The sequence below is a fragment of the Coregonus lavaretus genome, assembly GCF_964263955.1.
Source record: "Coregonus lavaretus genome assembly, contig: HAP1_SCAFFOLD_2401, whole genome shotgun sequence".
Lineage (NCBI taxonomy): Eukaryota > Metazoa > Chordata > Actinopteri > Salmoniformes > Salmonidae > Coregonus > Coregonus lavaretus.
In genome coordinates this window covers 48,423-70,172 of record NW_028166149.1, presented here as the reverse complement: position 1 = coordinate 70,172, position 21,750 = coordinate 48,423, and the positions used below count along the sequence as shown (strand labels likewise).

General features: G+C 43.3%; 1 protein-coding gene across 1 annotated transcript; it reads right to left on the bottom strand.

Moving 5' to 3' along the window:
* Positions 1-10,321: 10,321 nt before the first annotated feature.
* Positions 10,322-19,291, bottom strand: LOC311115009 (ribulose-phosphate 3-epimerase-like). The gene is made up of 6 exons (XM_084190228.1): positions 19,081-19,291; positions 18,542-18,621; positions 18,185-18,324; positions 17,619-17,753; positions 11,872-11,958; positions 10,322-11,745 (listed from the first exon to the last, which is right to left on the bottom strand). Exons 1-6 carry the CDS (start codon positions 19,200-19,202, stop codon positions 11,623-11,625), a joined length of 687 nt encoding a protein of 228 aa, XP_084046354.1. The 5' UTR covers positions 19,203-19,291; the 3' UTR covers positions 10,322-11,622.
* Positions 19,292-21,750: the final 2,459 nt, after the last annotated feature.

The window sequence follows — 21,750 nt, the reverse complement described above, 5'->3', positions numbered from 1 at the left end:
TATAGGCTGCATGAGGTGTGCGACTATGATTCGAAAAAGTCGCAAATAAAAGGCATTGTTTCTGGCCTTACGCTGGGCATCATTCACAAGTGATAGGCTAATATTGTCAGACTATTCTTGATTTAATCTTGTCTTTACATATACTCAATAATTTACAGTACCATTCAAGGATTTTTCTTTATTTTTACTATTTTCTACATTGTAGAAATAACACATATGGAATCATGTAGTAACCCCAATTAAGTGTTAAACAAAATCAGATTCTTCAAAGTAGCCACCCTTTGCCTTGATGACAGCTTTGCACACTCTTGGCATGCTCTCAACCAGCTTCATGAGGAATGCTTTTCAAACAGTCTTGAAGGAGTTCCCACATATGTTGAGCACTTGTTGGCTGCTTTTCCTTCACTCTGCGGTCCAACATCCCAAACCATCTCAATTGGGTTGAGGTCGAGTGATTGTGGAGGCCAGGTCATCTGATGCAGCACTCCATCACTGTCCTTCTTGGTCAAATAGCCCTTACACAGCCTGGAGGTGTGTTTTGGGTCATTGTCCTGTTGAAAAACAAATGATACTCCTACTAAGCACAAACCAGATGGGATGGCATATCGCTGCAGAATGCTGTGGTAGCCATGCTGGTTAAGTGTGCCTTGAATTGTAAATAAATCACAGACAGTGTCACCAGCAAAGCACCATCACACCTCCTCCTCCATGCTTCACGGTGGGAACCACACATGCGGAGATCATCCGTTCGCCTACTCTGCGTCTCACAAAGACACGGCGGTTGGAACCAAAAATCTCAAATTTGGACTCATCAGACCAAAGGACAGATTTCCACCGGTCTAATGTCCATTGCTTGTGTTTATTTGCACAAGCAAGTCTCTTCTTATTATTGGTGTCCTTTAGTAGTAGTTTCTTTGCAGCAAATTGACCTTGAAGGCCTGATTCACGCAGTCTCTTCTGAACAGTTAATGTTTAGATGTGTATGTTACTTGAACTCTGTGAAGCATATATTTGGGCTGCAATCTGAGGTGCAGTAAACTCTATTGAACTTATCCTCTGCACCAGAGGTAACTCTGGGTCTTCCTTTCCTGTGGTGGTCCTCATGAGAGACAGTTTCATCATAGCGCTTGATGGTTTTTGCGACTGCACTTGAAGAAACTTTAAAAGTTCTTAATTTTCCAGATTGACTGACCTTCATGTCTTAAAGTAATGATGGACTGTCGTTTCTCATTTATTATTTGAGCTGTTCTTGTCATAATATGGACTAGGTCTTTTACAAAATAGGGCTATCTTCTTTTTAACTTTTAAGAAGGCACACCTGTTAATTGAAATGTATTCCAAGTGACTACCTCATAAAGCTGGTTGAGAGAATGCCAAGTGTGTGTAAAGCTGTCAAGGCAAAGGGGTGGCTACTTTGAAGAATCTCAAATATAAAATATATTTTGATTTGTTGAACACTTTTTTGGTTACTTCATGATTCCATATGTGTTATTGCATAGTTTTGATGTCTTCACTATTATTCTACAATCTAGAAAATAGTAAAAAAAACAAAGAAAAACCCTGGAATGAGTAGGTGTGTCCAAACATTTGACTGGTTACTGTATGTGTGAAATTTGTTTTGATTTAGAACGGACCATTATCATGCACCTGTCTCGAAACAGATGCAGGGGGAATAATACATGTCATCTATGTACTTAAATAGCGAATTGAGGACGCTTTTCCCATGGTTCATTTTCATGCCAGCCAGGTAGGCTATACTCCTGTTGTAAAGAGAAGCAATCTGCTTAATATTAGGAAAGTTGAGAAATAAATATAGTAGGCCTAGCCTATAGAAAGCTGATGGGATCCTCCTCTTTTTAGTAGAGGCCATCACTCTGTTTTCTCGTGCAATTGCATAGCCTATAGAAATGTTGCACAACATGAGCTCATATGAAGTGTTTGATTAGATTTCCGATTACATTAGCATTGATGTCAGAGTGATTTAGATTAGTTAGCAAGTTTGGTAGGCTACTATTGACCATCATCAGCATCAGAGCTTGGAGAAGCCTAATTACTGTTACTGGTCAAGTGGAATTTGACTGCCTTCATGACTTGACCGCTGGTGTGGCGGTAATACGGTCACCGCAACAGCCCTACTCATGACTCCATTCTATGCACACCAAAATTACGATCTGCCTCTCTGAATTGCCTTGTGAAACCCTAACACTGTAAGATCATATTTTATAATTTAGCTAGTCATGTTGGCAATATAACAAGCTTTGAAATGATGCCCACCTGACCCAGATTGTTTTTGGATTGCATAAACAACAACAGTAATTGTGTGATGCCGGGGATGCAGGGCTGTGTTCAAAACAACTACAAATGTGCTTGCTCTAGTTCTTCAACGGCACAGCTAGGAGAGCTCAAAAAAGCAGCTTATAGTTGAAGACTCTTCTTTGAGTCATAAAACTGCATTGCAATTACTTGGGGACTGTGCACACTTTGGAGAGGTGTGGCCACTTGAGCCGTGTTCACATTGGCAGTTTGAAGTGACTCAAATCCTATTTATTTGCATATCCGATTTGAATCTGTTCTTTTTCCTGCAGTGCAGTCTGAACCGCTAAAAAGCACATGGAATCTGATATTTCAAGCCACATTTCAAATCCCCTTCGTAGGTGGTTTGAAGTGAGATACAAATCTGATTCCTGGCCATGGTCAAATCTGATTTATTTGCCCTCAAGTGGTTTTTAGACTGTTATTTGGCATATCTTGTTGCTTGCTAGCTACTCTGTTTACAGTTTGACAAGAACATGTGGTAGCTAACTAGCTTGTTAATGGTTTACAAAACACATTTGTGAATGTGCTAGAAAGCTAAACAGCTAGCTACCTCGCTAGCTAGTTGACTGCTGTGGCTAGCCAAAAAGAACTTGTTTTGAAAGTTGGATCATCTTATCATTTTACATTTTACATTTACATTTTAGTCATTTAGCAGACGCTCTTATCCAGAGCGACTTACAGTTAGTGAGTGCATACATTATTTTTGTTTGAGTATTTTTTTTTTTTATATACCCCCCCTTGGGAATCGAACCCACAACCCTGGCGTTGCAAACACCATGCTCTACCAACTGAGCTACATCCCTGCCGGCCATTCCCTCCCCTACCCTGGACGACGCTGGGCCAATTGTGCGCCGCCCCATAGGTCTCCCGGTCGCGGCCGGCTACGACAGAGCCTGGATGTTTGGAGGAAAAAGGGGGGCCGCTTGCAAGCCGAAGAACACCATCCCAACCGTGAAGCACGGGGATGGCAGCATCCTGCTGTGGGGGTTCTTTGCTGCAGGAGGGACTGGTGCACTTCACAAAATAGATGGCATCATGAGGAAGGAAAATTATGTGGATATATTGAAGCAACCTCTCAAGACATCAGTCAGGAAGTTAAAGCTTGGTCGCAAATGGGTCTTCCAAATGGACAATGACATTTACATTACAGTCATTTAGCAGACGCTCTTATCCAGAGCGACTTACAGTTAGTGAATACATATTTTTTTTATACTGGCCCCCCGTGGGAATCGAACCCACAACCCTGGCGTTGCAAACGCCATGCTCTATCAACTGAGCTACATCCCTGCCGGCCATTCCCTCCCCTACCCTGGACCAATTGTGCGCCGCCCATGAGTCTCCCGGTCGCGGCCGGCGGCGACAGAGCCTGGATTCGAACCAGGATCTCTAGTGGCACAGTTAGCACTGCGATGCAGTGCCTTAGACCACTGCGCCACTCAGGAGTACTATGACCCCAAGCATACTTCCAAAGTTGTGGCAGAATGGCTTAAGGACAACAAAGTCAAGGTATTGGAGTGGCCATCACAAAGCTCTGACCTCAATACTATAGAAAATATGTGGGCAGAACTGAAAAAGCGTGTGCGAGCAAGGAGGCCTACAAACCTGACTCAGTTACACCAGCTCTGTCAGGAGGAATGGGCCAAAATTCACCCAACTTATTGTGGGAAGCTTGTGGAAGGCTACCCGAAAGGTTTGACCCAAGTTAAACAATTTAATGGCAATGCTCCCAAATACTAATTGAGTGTATGTAAACTTCTGACACACTGGGAATGTAATGAAAGAAAAAAAAGCTGAAATAAATCACTCTCTACTATTATTCTGACATTTCACATTCTTAAAATAAAGTGGTGAGCCTAACTGACCTAAGACATGGAATTTGTACTAGGATTAGATGTCAGGAATTGTGAAAAACTGAGTTTAAATGTATTTGGTTAAGGTGTATGTAAACTTCCGACTTCAACTGTAGATAATGCATGTCAGTATGACACAGTTCTGTAGACAGTCTGGGGAAGGTGAATAATGGGCATGCACAAGACTGTATGGCAAGAAAGACCCATGGAAAGGTTAGAAAGGCATGACTGCAGTTATATTACAGACGTAGTTTTGGACAGTAACATCAAGGGACAAAGAAAAGTAAGAACAGGCAACTGCTCACAATTTCCTCTAAATGAATGGGAACTTTAAAAAAGTGTTCTTACCCTATGATTTTGAACATTCAAAGCAACTGGGAAATGTCCATGGCAGGCATTGTCACCTTAGCTTGCTACATAACGTCTGAGTGATCGGAAGCACCACCACCAATCAGCCTACACCACTGCACACACATCCGCCGTTACTATGACAACTAGCATAACCTTGTCAGCAAATGACTGCTGTCTGAAAACACACAAATCCGATTGGGTCACTTGTAACTTGCTGTTTGGACAGTCAGTAGTCCAAACGGATTTGAAAAACAAAACTAATTTGAGCATTAAGGCCTGCAGTGTGAACAAGGCTTTGGAGATACCAGTATGACCTCTCACTCAAACCTTTGTCATTTTTTTGTCTTATGTTGCACTTACCCCTAATTGTTCCAATAATATTCTTATGTAACAATGTATCCAGAGTATTTTCAGATTTTGTTAAATGCGGCAAAAAGTACAGTAAATGTAAAATGCACATAAAATCACCAGTATAATGTTTGGATTCCGTCTTGTATCAGGTGAACTTATTCAAATCAAACTAAAATGAAATCAAATTGTATTCCGCCTTGTATCAGGTGAACTGTTGTCCTCACCTTTAGTCTAATAATTTTCCCATAATCTCTTAATTGTTCCCTTTTAATTGCTACCATTGTGATGCATATGCTTTCCTTATTTCTTCAGTAAGAAACAGTTCAATTTAGCGCTATCCATATAGGCCAATTTCCACAGGTGTAAAGGATTAATAATACATTTGCAATATTATGACCAAATTTAAATGCAAAACTCCGGTTTGCATTTTCAAGTTGACAGTTCTTGTTCAATGCCTTACCAGATAACACTGCCATATTGAGAAAGAAAATTGTTTAAAAATAAGTCAAAGTTCACATTGTACTACATTATTGTGATCAAATTATTTGTGACAAAAATCTGAAAACTTAATGTGCAATTTAACAATGCTTTTTTCCTAACCTACAAAGTACAAAATTACAATTCTTATTGGGTAAAACAATATTATTCCTCCCATTTCCTCATTGTCATGCTTTATCCTGGCCACATTCTTAAGTTTGGCCTGTCAATCGATCACTGTGGGTGGGATTGTCAGGGGAGAAGCAGGATATTTGTGAGAGTCACAGATTTGGTAGGGTTTCAGACCTGTCAATCGATACTTAAGAAAAATAGTTGTGTTCTGTTCATAAATATGGATTCCCCACCCCCTGCCAAGCTTTTTCACCCCCACTTTCAGACAGTCAGGCACCCATGCTTCAGACTATTTATTTAGTACAAAGGAATTCTCTTTTCAAGCTACTACATGTTCCTTCCATTGCACTGTTACTTTCTTCAGCTCTGTAGTGAAGGTTAATACCCATGACGCAGGGGCACTGAGTGATTGTAGGATGTTGCCCTTGTCACCCTGTGGCAAAATGTGAGAGTCCGTTTCTGCCTTTCCACCCATATGGCCAGGGGCATCAAAATAGCATCATGTGTGTGTCAGCCTGTCACAGGGATAAATGGTACTCACAGGTCTCCCTTTGGCTAACCAGCCTCTTTCTGACAGCCTCAGCAAATCACATCACCCCCTTCATAACTCATCCTGACACACACAGTATGTCCACTGTTGCTCAGACTACACCATTAATAAACCCTTAACATTCCAAACACACACTCAAACTTTCCCATTTCCACACACACACGACCAGTGGGGGTCAGACCAAATCCAATCACCCTCTCCATAACTCAGTGACAGAGGAAAAATGGCATTTAATGCAGCAGAAATTATATTCCTATGTGTCAACGTGATGCATGCAGAGTTAGTGGATCATATCGTTGGCTCAGTGGTACCCGGGTCCCCCTGTAGGACTGGCTCTATGAGAAACTCTCTCTGTGTCATTGATAGCGGCATCACTGATGACATTGTTGATGCTGTTGTCAATGTGCTCTGTCACAACTCTGGAGGACACAAATAAATAATGCTCATTAGAGGACGTTTCTTTGTCTTTCTTCTCGACTTCCCTCTGTTCACTCTGACTCACTCACTCATTCCCTCACACTCATTATCTCCTCCCCCCCCCCCCCCCCCCCCCCCAAACACACACACACTTAAGACATGGCAAGGGAGTTTTTCAATAAAAGAAAAATAATCAAATAGGCAAATACATTCTCACAGAGGACATAGACACCAGAGGGCAAACATGGGCAGACAGCACTTGACAATCCAGAGCAGAGAAGCAGCAGGCAGGCTAGTAGATTATGATTTATGACCAGTGAGAGAGAGGAGCAGAATACAGAAGGAGAGACAGGACATCTCTCCAGGTTACAGGGGCAGCATTCAGAATAGGCCCTGAAGCGTTCATAAATATGATAAAATATGTACAAGAACGTTAACAGGAATTTACAGGAATGAATGTCCCATAGGCGACTACATCAGGTATTAGTGGAGTCATCATAATGTGACCATTGATCATGCCTGGAGCTTTTGTGTTTAACATCCACAGTGCCTGAGGTTGTATTGACTTTACATAAGACATGGTGAGATATTCTACTCCCTTGTCAGATTGCATTGCACAGTGTTCTGTTACATGTCTACTCTTCTAATGCACTGTTCTGACTCCCCTAATACACTGTTAAAGGTGTGTGGGTCTGCTTGTGCGTGTATGTGTGACATGCGTGAGAGAGTGTTCCCACAGTAAGTGCTCTAACCCATGTCCTAATACACTGTTCAGGTTGTGTGTGCTGAGGCTTGGAGACTGAGTTAAATCTATTGATTTATCCGCTGTATCAGTTGTTCTCCTGAGTGTAGCTCTGTGTAAATTCTCTCTGCCAGGAGGCTGGGGATCAATAGCTGACAAAGACTATTTACTGTGAAGAGGAGCGAGTGACGTGACCGGCGTAATGGCGAACGAACTAAACACCCACACGCTTCCTGATGTGAGCTCTTCTCTCACAGCTCTGCGCGTGGCGAAAACAGCAATGCTGCGATCTCATCCATTATGAATTAGAAAACATGAACACACACTCGCAGAGATAGCAGTAAGTCTTGGCCCATATATAATAGATAAACACTAAAATCCTGTGTACTTCTGTTGGCTCTCTGCCTGTGATGGGGTCGTTGGGGTCGTTACTAAGGCAGCTCCCCCGTGATAACAACACAGTCCATTCATTCAACACTGCAGTCCCTTTTATTGTCTATGAGAAAACGTCAATGGCTCCGGGTAGAAGTTGCCCTTTGACACGCACAGATCTAGGATAAGCTTACCCTCCATAAATGCTATCCTTACCTGTTAGTGGGGGGATGTGAAACTGACAGATCAGTGCCTATGGAGAACGTAATGTTACTCCACATTTATGCCTTGAATAGCTCTGATTAACGTCTCACTAAGTCAAGGCCATTGCCAAGCAGCTACTTCAGCACTACCTCTATTCAAGCACTGTTACTGCACTATCATGGAACTATGGAAAATTATCCTGACACAAATTATGGGCTCATCATATCATTGCTACAGTGTGCCTACCCTGTAGGCCTCTCCTAAAACAACTGAAAACAGAGGGGAACTATGGAGCAACCATGACAGACAGGCACCCCGTGTCACTGCACCTCCCTCCCTCCCTCTGTGAATCACAATAAACCTCCACGGCTATCTGTGAATCCATACACATTCCACTCCGCCCGGGGAAAAGCTAAGAGATCTTTTGTAATGTTATTCTAAGCAATTCAAGTTTTTTATTTGTATTATCATTAATTAGACCAGCGTTTTCCAAACTCGGTCCTCGGGACCCCAAGGGGTGCACGTTTTGGTTTTTGCCCTAACACTACACAGCTGATTCAAGTGATCAAAGTTTGATGATTAGTTTATTATTTGAATTCGCTGTGTAGGGCTACGGCAAAATATCTAAACACACCCCTTGGGGACCCGAGGACCGAGTTTGGGAAACCCTGAATCAGACAGAGCTAGCACACACAATCAGAGAAGAGGACTTTATGCATTATGTAAAGGCTGTGACAACAGTGAGCTAATCAGCCCCACGCTTCCTGTCTCCTGTGGGATCGTGAGTAATTATGAATGAGCTGGAACATGCAATGTGACAAGTGAGGTAATGTGCTTTTAGTGCTGAGGACGACGGAGAGGACAGGAGTGCAGAGACATCGCTGCATGCCACCAGAGAGAGAGAGAGAGTAGGAAAGGAGAAGAAAGCGAGAGGGAGAATAAAAAGGGGAGATGAAAGTGGGATGTAATATAGAAATGCATTGAGAGCCACACCATGTTCTCTTACAGTAACATTCATTATACACTAGCCTATCTTTGGACGGATAGATTTGAATAATCCATTCAATGTGACTGCATGATGAATGAGAAATGTTACATCTCTAGTCTACATATCAATACGTTTTGATTTACATAATCATGGAGATGAATAAGTCTTATTAACATTGGAATTCAAACCCTTGGATGTCACATTTCTTCCCAGTCAAAGCCCAGTAGATGGTGTTTCTGAGAAGAGCTGGGTTCTGCTTAATCTTCCAGTGGTAGAGTGTGTTCCAATTACTGATGTAGGCTCTGACTACTAAACCCTGCAAAGTAGGGGCCCTCTGCAGGGCCCTGGGGTTGTGTCCTCTGTGACCTGCTCTGTACCAGCCTTCACACCAGAGACAGCAACACAGCCAGACTCAGACTGCAGATCTCTGAAGACCGGATCAAAAACGCCACATGATGGCTGCCAGCATGACTCATGTTTGGTGTGTGTTACTGGGGTTATAATTACCTCCTGAGAGTGTGTGTGTACACTGCAATCAAAGTTATCTCCTGTAAGTGCCTGCGGACATAGTGAAACATGTACAGTATGCATCTCACCCTCACACACGTGATACAGTGTAGAGGAGGAGAGGACATGAAAAGGAAGCTCCAACCAACGCTACATTATCGTTCTCTCTTTTACACTTTCTTTCTCAGTAAATCGCAGCATCTGGATATGGTTGCTCTGGCACTGGTGTCATAACTTTTCCATTCCCTTGAGTAGCATTGGATGTGTGTACAGTACGCCTATGTGTAAGTCTGAGTTGTTGTAAGTGGGCCTATGTGCAAGCATGTGCGTTTGGTTAAACCTTGTGACATATCACATGTTCCTGCTTCTGTCAAGAGTTTCCTCCTTGAATCTATGATTCCCTTGTTAAATGGGGAAGTTATAGTGTGTCGACGGACTTCTCTATTTTCATCTCTTAAAGATGACATGCTTTATATCTAACAGAAATGTCCAGTATGTCTTATACATACATGTAGAGAGGAGTGTACAAGAATGACTCACAGCATTCCCCCACAGATAGTGGATCATGCCTTGGAATGATGGTGCAGTCTTTGAGACATGGCAGAGACCCAGCTGTAAGAAAACCTTGTCAGGATCTATTAAGAGAGCAATAGACAGAGCAGGAGACCCTCTTACATGTCCCTACATCCCAAATCCACACAGATCTCAAAAGCGACCAGGGTATTAGAGTTTCCCATAAACAGCTTTGCCAACAGATCTGGAGTCAGTCTCCTATGAACCTCTGTGTTGTGCGATATGTGACACTGAAACGGAAATACAGATTTCTGACATTAATATTGAAAGAGAATGCGAATTATCTTCCAGACATTTGTTGCATTATTGAGAACGAGCGGCTTGCAGCTAAAAGTATGTCATGTGTGATTCTCATTGACAAGAGGTTTGTTCCAGCGGGCGTAGAGATATGAAATGTAGAGATGTCCCCTATCTCAGACAAAATGGCCACCTGAGCTAGAAGGGCTTTGAACACTTCAATAAACACAGGTAACCGGAGGGGTGGAAACACCTGACATTCTTCTGGCATTATTTACTGGAGAAAATCTTGTCACATAGTTAAATAGTGTTAAATACAAACATGGTTCCTATTAGTGCAAGGAGAGGTTGCTGTTGTTTTTAATGCTACTATTAGTTTTGATGAAATAAATCCCTGTGCATTAAAAGACAGGTATTAACTTTATATCCCATATTAAATTCAGATATAACTGCTAGATCACTAATACTCTCCTATGCCACATATGGTAGTCATTCACAAATAATTCAATATTATCAATAAGTACAGAAACCAGGGATAAAAAATAAAAAATAAAAGAATGACAGTCCCGGGCATACAAACCTTTCGGGATGAATAGTTTGAGCAAGCTTGCCCTCTAGAGTCTGAGTAGTGAACTACTTTTCAAACAAACCGCAGAGCAAGAAGAGGCGAGGAATTCTCTGTATCATGTGACAGGGGAGATTGTAACAGGCATTTTAAAAACAGGGCAGTGACAAAATACTAGGCTGTCCAAAATAACTGTGTTCAAAATATGACATCTTGTTCTACCGTCCTGTACCTCTTTGAACACAAAAAAAAAAAACATTTTATACTTACATTTACATTTTAGTCATTTAGCAGACGCTCTTATCCAGAGCGACTTACAGTTAGTGAGTGCATACATTATTTTTTGTATTTTTCATACTGGTCACCCGTGGGAATCAAACCCACAACCCTGGCGTTGCAAACGCCATGCTCTACCAACTGAGCTACATCCCTGCCGGCCATTCCCTCCCCTACCCTGGACGACGCTGGGCCAATTGTGCGCCGCCCCATGGGTCTCCCGGTCGCGGCCGGCTACGACAGAGCCTGGATTCAAACCAGGATCTCTAGTGGCACAGCTAGCACTGCGATGCAGTGCCTTAGACCACTGCGCCACTCGGGAGGTTACTTAAAATTGTTTTCAACATAACAGTATTCCAAATATATTCAGGAATGTTTAGAATTATTGTTTGAAGTCAACATAACCACTGTTCCACTCACAGGCCTAAGCTGGTAGGTGGGTAAACTGTTTGGGGTTGAGTAGTAATCTTGGCTGAGTGTGGAGCTTTGAGGTGACTGGGGTTGGTTCTGATGTTCTGGGGTATTCAGGGGCAGGGGCGCAGCCTCACTGGATCAACCTGTGACATCGGCACACCCCTTCTTCACCCATCCTACCTCTCCCTGACCACCAGAGAAACATCCTTTGACTGTCCTTCTTTAGGGTGTAGTAGCATGTTGCTATGGCGGTCTGGTGGGAGGCATTACTGTAGTGATCTCCAGGCAGGGGTTGGCGTGTCAGCGGTCCAGCGAGCGTTTCTGGATGGCCTCCGAGACGGCGGTGCGCAGCATTGCGATGACAGAGCGAGGGTCGTCACTGCTTACCACAGCACTGCCCGACACAATCATGTTAGCGCCTGCCTACCAGAGACACACAAAAAGAGAAACACACACACATAGTCAACCCACATGGTCTGACACAAGCAGAGACAACACAGTTAAACACTAGGGCCCAAGGAGGCATGGTATGGGGAGGCATGTACTCACCTCAGCACACTTATGGATGGTAGAAGGACCCACTCCTCCGTCCACCTCAATGTCCAGAGAGGGAAACTGACTCCTCAGCCAGCTCACCTGGACACACACAGAAACAGACATGTTAATGACATGTCCCAAATATGCCACACACGGATATACATGCTCAAGACTGATGAAAAAAAATCCACTGGGGCTGATTCGATTGACCCCTTCCTGCTGTAGCTTTCTGCCCCCTTCTTGCGGAATCATTGACATATTTTTTACTTGACGATTGGGGCTATCCCCAAGTTCTGGAAGGTCTCCTAAGTTAAGCTCTTTCTTAACTTCAAAATCTATTCAAAAATGTGCATCAGTTTGGCTTCAGACCAGGGCATAGCACCATCTCGGCAGCATCACTGGTTTTAAATTATGTGGTAAATTGTTTGGATAGGAAGAAACACTGTGCTGCTCTATTCATTGACACTGTCAACTACTCTTTACTAATTCTATGGTTGTCTGAAATTGGCCTGGATCAAGCATCATGTTTAAAAACTACTTGACAGACGACACAATGTGTATATTTTCCTTGATATTACGAAAGGTGTCCCACAAGGGTCGATTTTAGGTCCTGCACTTTTTATTTGACCAGTCTTTTTCCAGAGCTGCAATCTGCCTTTGCTGCTTTGCAGAAAACCTTTGTTGAACTGAAAATTGTACTTAATGCAGGTAAAACCAAGTACATCATTTTCTAATTCACTTAAAAATGTATCTGATGATTTATACATATTGGATGGTGCCCACATTGATCGTGTCCCCGCGTATAAATACCTGGGCATCTGATTTGACAAAAAGTTCTTTTAAAAAGCATATGGCTGAGTTAGTTAGGAAGTTGAGAATGAAAATGGGCTTCTTCTTTAGAAAGAGATCATGCCTCTCCCTTGACAGCAGAAAGCAGATCATTCAGTCAACTTTCCTGCCAGTGCTAGATTACGGTGACACCATTTATATGAAAGCAGCTGCCACTACACTGAAACCATTAGATGCAGTTTACCACAGCACACTTCGCTTTATTACGGGCGGCAGGTTCCATATATTTCATTGCATCCTATATCAGAAAGTAGGCTGGCCCTCTCAAGTCTCGTAGATCGATCAAATCAAATTTGATTTGCCACATGCGCCGAATTCAACAGGTCGTAGACCTTACAGTGAAATGCTTACTTACAAGCCCTTAACCAACAATGCAGTAAAAAAAAAAAAGAGAAAAAAAAGTGTTAAGTAAGTTAAAAATAAAAATAGCAAATAATTCAAGAGCAGCAGTAAAATAAAATAACAGTAGGGAGGCTATTACAGAGGGTACCGGTACAGAGTCAATGTGCGGGGGCACTAGTTAGTCGAGGTAATATGTACATGTGGGTAGTGTTAAAGTGACTATGCATAGATAATAAACAGAGTAGCAGCAGCGTCAAAGAGGGAGTGGGATGTGGGGGGCAATGCAAATAGTCTGGGTAGCCATGATTAGCTGTTCAGGAGTCTTATGGCTTGGGGGTAGAAGCTGTTAAGAAGCCTTTTGGACCTAGACTTGGCGCACCGGTACCGCTTGCCGTGCGGTAGCAGAGAGAACAGTCTATGACTAGGGTGGCTGGAGTCTGACAATTTTTAGGGCCTTCCTCTGACACCGCCTGGTATAGAGGTCCTGGATGGCAGGAAGCTTGGCCCCAGTGATGTACTGGGCCGTACGCACTACCCTCTGTAGTGCCTTGCGGTCGGATGCCGAGCAGTTGCCATACCAGGCGGTGATGCAACCAGTCAGGATGCTTTCGATGGTGCAGCTGTATAACTTTTTGAGGATCTGAGGACCCATGCCAAATCTTTTCAGTCTCCTGAGGGGGAATAGGCTTTGTCGTGCCCTCTTCACGACTGTCTTGGTGTGTTTGGACCATGATAGTTTGTTGGTGATGTGGACACCAAGGAACTTGAAGCTCTCAACCTGTTCCACTACAGCCCCGTCGATGAAAATGGGGGCATGCTCAGTCCTCTTTTTTCCCCCTGTAGTCCACAATCATCTCCTTTGAGTTAGTTACACTGCTCTCGTTTTGTTTATGAAGCCCTCTTGCACAAACTTCAACTGTACCTTACTTCATTGTTAAACTACAGACTTACAAGTCACCAGACCCAAATAAACATTTACGTCATTTAGCAGAGGCTCTTATCCAGAGCGACTTACAGTTAGTGAGTGCATACATTTTTCATACTGACCCCTGTGGGAATCGAACCCACAACCCTGGCGTTGCAAGCGCCATGCTCTACCAACTGAGCTACACGGGGATGGCCAACTCTAGAGGTCCCATTGATCACTACAGAATTAAGTAAATCAGCACTCCGTTTTTTTGCGCCCCGTGTATGGAATGATCTGCAGAGCTCTCTGCACCTTGATCCGCTGTTACCGTTAGGGCAGTTCAAGTTGTTAATGGAGGACCTCCTTGTTGAGGAATGGGATTGCTTTTTATTATGTTGTAAATGTTGTGGATTTTGTATAATTTGTGTACATGCAGGGTTCCCTTGCAAAAGAGGCCTTGGTCTCAATGGGATTTTTTATAAATAATTTTAAAAAATAGATACACTGCAAATACTGTATGTGGAGGAAATAAACAATAAACCACACAAATCCACACACATGAAACAGTGAGAATCAAACAGACACCTTCAGACTCCAGAAACCCCTTCGGACTACATCACTAACTTGCAACAAGCAGATATATTTCTGAAATGTCTCATTCATACTCAGATGACACAATGTCAACTGATCACATTGTAACAAACCTCTGCATTCAAGTGACCTTGTGTATAAATCAGATTACAGATAAGGACAAATAAGCTTTTTCATGCTGCTTATCAGAGACGTGCTTTCTCAGATAAGCAAAATAACACAGACACACAAACACATATCATCTTCTCCTTTCCCCCTTCTGATAACCAGGTGGCGAATCGCATCTCTGCATGTCTGGCAGACATATCAGTGTGGATGTCGAATCACCACCTCAAGCTGAACCTCGGCAAGACGGAGCTGCTCTTCCTCCCGGGGAAGGACTGCCCGCTGCCATGATCTCGCCATCACGGTTGACAACTCCGTTGTGTCCTCCTCCCAGAGTGCAAAGAACCTTGCCGTGACCCTGGACAACACCCTGTCGTTCTCCGCTAACATCAAAGCGGTGACCCGATCCTGTAGGTTCATGCTCTACAACATACGCAGAGTACGAACCTACCTTACACAGGAAGCTGCACAGGTCCTAATCCAGGCACTTGTCATCTCCCGTCTGGATTACTGCAACTCGCTGTTGGCTGGGCTCCCTGCCTGTGCCATTAAACCCCTACAACTCATCCAGAACACTGCAGCCCGTCTGGTGTTCAACCTTCCCATGTTCTCTCACGTCACCCCGCTCCTCCGCACACTCCACTGGCTTCCAGTTGAAGCTCACATCTGCTACAAGACCATGGTGCTTGCCTACGGAGCTGTGAGGGGAACGGCACCTCCGTACCTTCAGGCTCTGATCAGTCCCTACACCCAAACGAGGGCATTGCGTTCTTCCACCTCTGGCCTGCTGGTCCCCCTACCTATGCGGAAGCACAGTTCCCGCTCAGCCCAGTCAAAACTGTTCGCTGCTCTGGCACCCCAATGGTGGAACAAGCTCCCTCACGACGCCAGGACAGCGGAGTCACTGACAACCTTCCGGAGACACTTGAAACCCTACCTCTTTAAGGAATACCTGGAATAGTATAAAAGTAATCCTTCTACCCCCCCACCCCACAAAAAAAAAAATTAATAATAATAATTAAATACACAAAATACTAATTACTTTTACGAAAAAACAATTAGAATAACAAACTAAATGTACATAAAAACATTTTAAATTAAATATACAGTGAGGAAAACAAGTATTTAATACACTGCTGATTTTGCAGGTTTTCCTACTTACAAAGCATGTAGAGGTATGTAATTTTTATCATAGGTACACATCAACTGTGAGAGACGGAATCTACAACAAAAATCCAGAAAATCACATTGTATGATTTTTAAGTAATTAATTTGCATTTTATTGCATGACATAAGTATTTGATACATCAGAAAAGCAGAACTTAATATTTGGTACAGAAACCTTTGTTTGCAATTACAGAGATCATACGTTTCCTCTAGGTCTTGACCAGGTTTGCACACACTGCAGCAGGGATTTTGGCCCACTCCTCCATACAGACCTTCTCCAGATCCTTCAGGTTTCGGGGCTGTCGCTGGGCAATACGGACTTTCAGCTCCCTCCAAAGATGTTCTATTGGGTTCAGGTCTGGAGACTGGCTAGGCCACTCCAGGACCTTGAGATGCTTCTTACGGAGCCACTCCTTAGTTGCCCTGGCTGTGTGTTTCCGGTCGTTGTCATGCTGGAAGACCCAGCCACGACCCATCTTCAATGCTCTTACTGAGGGAAGGAGGTTGTTGGCCAAGATCTCGCGATACATGGCCCCATCCATCCTCCCCTCAATACGGTGCAGTCGTCCTGTCCCCTTTGCAGAAAAGCATCCCCAAAGAATGATGTTTCCACCTCCATGCTTCACGGTTGGGATGGTGTTCTTGGGGTTGTACTCATCCTTCTTCTTCCTCCAAACACGGCGAGTGGAGTTTAGACCAAAAAGCTATATTTTTGTCTCATCAGACCACATGACCTTCTCCCATTCCTCCTCTGGATCATCCAGATGGACATTGGCAAACTTCAAACGGGCCTGGACATGCGCTGGCTTGAGCAGGGGGACCTTGCGTGCGCTGCAGGATTTTAATCCATGACTGCGTAGTGTGTTACTATTGGTTTTCTTTGAGACTGTGGTCCCAGCTCTCTTCAGGTCATTGACCAGGTCCTGCCGTGTAGTTCTGGGCTGATCCCTCACCTTCCTCATGATCATTGATGCCACACAAGGTGAGATCTTGCATGGAGCCCCCCCGCCAACAGTTGTTGCCTTCTCACCAAGCTGCTTGCCTATTGTCCTTTAGCCCATCCCAGTCTTGTGCAGGTCTACAATTTTATCCCTGATGTCCTTACACAGCTCTCTGGTCTTGGCCATTGTGGAGAGGTTGGAGTCTGTTTGATTGAGTGTGTGGACAGGTGTCTTTTATACAGGTAACGAGTTCAAACAGGTGCAGTTAATACAGGTAATGAGTGGAGAACAGGAGGGCTTCTTAAAGAAAAACTAACAGGTCTGTGAGAGCCGGAATTCTTACTGGTTGGTAGGTGATCAAATACTTATGTCATGCAATAAAATGCAAATGAATTACTTAAAAATCATACAATGTGATTTTCTGGATTTTTGTGATTTTCTGGATTCCGTCTCTCACAGTTGAAGTGTACCTATGATAAAAATTACAGACCTCTACATGCTTTGTAAGTAGGAAAACCTGCAAAATCGGCAGTGTATCAAATACTTGTTCTCCCCACTGTATGTATATATATATATATATATATATATATATATATATATATATATATATATATATATATAAAACAAATGAAAATTGAGAATATACGCTAGAAATAAAATAAAAAATATGAAAAGAATAACAAAAAATTATAAACAAATTAACAATAAAATGAATGAGAAAAACACAAAAATTATATATAAAAAAATAAAAAAAAGTGGTAAAGTGGTTGTCCCACTGGCTATCATAAGGTGAATGCACCAATTTGTAAGTCGCTCTGGATAAGAGCGTCTGCTAAATGACGTAAATGTAATTCAACCTTGGGCATCATGTCCTCCATGAACTTCTGGCCTCCGAAGCCAGGCTCCACAGTCATGACCAAAGCCATGTTGATCTGTCCAGCCCACGGGGCCAACTCCTCTACTGTAGTCCCAGGCTTTATGGCCAGGCCCACCTATAAGACACACACACAATTTTGTTTTACTATCCTTGTGTGGATCAAACAATTGATTCCCATTCAAAATTATTTTCCCTAACCCTTAACAGATCCCTAACCCCAAACCCTAATTGTAACCCTAAACCTAAAAAAGCCTTTTTCCTTGTGGGGACCGGCAAAATGTCCCCACTTGTCCGAATTTTCCTTGTTTTATTATCCTTGTGAGGACTTCTGGTCCTCACAAGGATAGTAAAGCCAAAAACAAACACACACGGGTGAAGACACATAGTAAAACTGGTAGAAGACACATTGCTGTGAACTTTCTCTGTGTGTAAATTACGCTTTGCGTCCATTCTCTCTGACCATTAATTTCTCTCCCTCTCTGACCTCCCATATCTGGACCTCACCTCTCGTCTCCCTCTATAGTCAACACTGCTTCTCTGTCTCACCTTCATGCCGCTCTCTCTGATCTCCTTGATGAGGTTTCCAGCATTGGTGGTGGCCTCTAGGTGGAATGTGTACTGATTGGCTCCTGCTGCTGCCATGGGTTTCACCCACTGCTCTGGCCTTGATACCATCATGTGCATGTCTGGAAGAAAACACACACACTTTTGAGATGGCTGCTATGTTAAGTTGAACAATCTATGATACTATGTAGACCTAAGTAGCATGGGGGCACCAGCGTTTGTGATAATGGCAACTGAGGTCAGCACATTCAGCTAGAATCAATATGGACTCCTCAATGTTTTGTTGTCCTACAACAAGGCGATAGCGTAACCATATCAGGGTGTGCGACTGTTACTCACCAAAGAAAGGGCCCGGCCCCACACAGTTCCTCAGGCACTCCACCATGGGATGACCGAACGTGATGTTGGGTACAAAATGACTTCAGGGTAACAACATACAATCATTAGCCTCGTGATTTATTCTAATCCAGTCACTTTGGTGCTGATGCAAGGCAGGCAGTAAGATAAGTTAAAATGCAAATCAATGCTGAATAAACCTTAAGCTGACAAAATATAAGTAGATCAAGTAAAATTGAGGATGTTGTGCAACCTGGACTGACTTTGCAATCTGCCATGTTGACATAACGATTTATCCTATTTTAGCTTGACTTCTAACAAGATTACTAGGTAGCTAGTCAACAACAGCAGTGACTAGCTAGCTAACGTTTGCTAAAATATGCATGCATTCAGTGTTACAGCTAGCTAGCTAGCTAAACTGCCTGACTTATGATTGCTAAAGAAGCCAAGGACTGAGGCTATGCTAGCTAGGACTAGCGGAAATCAATGCACTCCCTAGCTAGCGTTGTAGCCTATGAATCATCTGATGTGGCTTTGCTCACCCGTCCATAACGTCGAGGTGCAGGAAGTCAGCCCCGCACTCCATCATTCGGACACATTCAGTGCCCAGGCAGGCCAGGTCACTGCTGAGGATGGACGGGCCTATCTTTGCGCTGTAAGACATGTTGGTGCTATCTGCTCTGCTCTCACCTGGCTGTGCTAAATATTAGTTAATGAAGTACCCCAACGTGCTAGTTTGCTACTTCCGCGTTCAACACCGCTTTCAAAATAAAAGTACAAAAGCATCGAACATTGCTGTTCCAAATATTGCCACTGGATGGCGCACGAGTCATAGGGAAGTTAACGATCAAATCAGTGTTTACATATTTTTCCATGGTGAAAGATTAATTAATATTGCCCACACAGCTCATATATTTTCCTAGTTGGCTGTAAGAGTTAGTAGGTGTTTGACTGAAGTTGAAAGGGAGAGATGAGCTGTGTTGGTTGGCCCCATTGTGGGGGACCGTCTCAGCAGTGTGTGCGAGAGCTGTCCCCTGAGATAGGAGGCAGAGCCAGACATCGTCACATAAAGGACTGTGGGAGAGACCAATACCACCTCTATAGGCTACTGCCTCTCTCTCTCTCTCTCTCTCTCTCTCTCTCTCTCTCTCTCTCTCTCTCTCTCTCTCTCTCTCCTCTCTCTCTCTCTTTTTCTCTCACACACACACACACATGCATGCACGCACACACACTCTTGTCTAAAGCGTTTTGACTCTGTGTCCTGCTGTGGTCAGAGGATTAAAAGTTTTGAAGAGAGTTCATCCTTAGTCCAACCTCCAAGTTATTATGATTGATAAGAATGTGAAAAATTAATCCCTAGTAGTTCCAGCAGCGTTTTCTGTGGCTCTGGCCCACTTCAGGCTCAGTCACATCCCACTGGGCACAGACGTCAATTCAAAGTCTATTCCACGTTGGTTCAAAGTAACTTCATTTAAATTACGTGGAAATAACATTGATTCAACCAGTGTGTGTCCAGTGGGATCCATGCTGATGAGAGTAAACACCAATCTGACATTTATGCGTTTAGGCTGCGGGTCGCGTTACCGCTGTAGAGTTGATGGTGGGCTGTGGTAGCATGGTATGCACCGGGGGACAAGAAAGGTAATATGTTATTCTCACATTGACTTGAGTTAGAGTAAATGCTTGTCATGGTGAATGGGAGCCTTGAGTAAGAGCCTCTAAGAGAGCTGTAAAGCTTTAGGATATGACAGCCTCTCCATTGACACACACACACACACACAGGCCCTCAGCAAGGTTGGGACCAATACAAATTTACACTGTGTTTGTTTTAAATGTATGTCTTTCCACACACCACTTACAGGCCTCCATATCACGACTCGAGCTAAACATAATTCTCTCAGATGCCATCTTAAGAGCTTTAGAGGTGATAAAGTAGTGTCCTACTACATGTGTACAGTAAAGACCATTTGTAAAGAGTTCAGGGTGGGTTGTATGGATACAAATCTACCTGTCTGCTCTATATAATACAGATTGTTTCTCTGAGGTTAAGAGGGTTAATATTCTTGACTTTCCATGAGGTGACATTGTAAAATGGTGCTCTCGGCGGTGGTGTTTTTTTAGTGAGAAGGCAGACAAGATTCCCAGTGCAATGCCCAGGTTAAAGGCTTTTTTTAAGGCGCCGTATATACACATATTTACAACAAAGCATCAGGACGACGAATCGAGAAAGTAACATAACCTGTAGTTGTAACAGGGTGACATAGTCCCGTGTAGCTCAGTTGGTAGAGCATGGTGTTTGCAATGCCAGGGTTGTGGGTTCGATTCCCACGGGGGGCCAGTATGAAGAATGTATGCACTCACTAACTGTAAGTCGCTCTGGATAAGAGCGTCTGCTAAATGACTAAAATGTGAATATGGTCACAACTTGGACTCCAAGTTGGGAATGACCTATGCTCCCCAAAAGGGTTTAACCTTTTACTGCAGTGGGCTAAAACAGGGTCACACAGAGTGTTTTTTGGTAGTCTTAAACAAATCTACTTTGAAAAAAAGTATACACCTCACACCTTTACCATGTCAGATATTGAGTTGAAATGTATGCAATTTTGAGTTTGCATCCCAATATTACACTTTATAGACATCACAGAACACTGAAATATAACAAAACTGTTTGACATAGAAACACCAGATTTTTAACGTTTAAAAAAGAATGTTGATTAATTATGAAATTATGAAAAATATTAATAACATTCCACCCACTAGGTCATTTGAATGCAGGAAAGGGCTATGTTAGTAAGTGTGTGTTTACTGGGATGCCATATGAAGAATTGGATCAGAGTCTGGATGGATGTTTTTCACCAATGCATTAATATGGTTTCACCTCAGAAGTTCCTCCTATGAAGTCAGTAGTTATTTCGAACCAACCTTGAGGCGGCAGTAGTTGGGTCGTTCCACCAATTCTGTGCCTTTTGAGAAGTGTATCTTTGTTGACCATTACCGGGTTGACCGTAACAGGGTTGGCCGTAACAGGGTTGACCGTAACAGGGTTGGCCATAACAGGGTTGGCCGTAACAGGGTTGACCGTAACAGGGTTGGCCGTAACAGGGTTGGCCGTAACAGGGTTGGCCGTAACAGGGTTGGCCGTAACAGGGTTGGCGATTTCATCTTACATTTGCCATAAATCCCCTTGTGACAGGGGGAATGAAAGCTTGTTG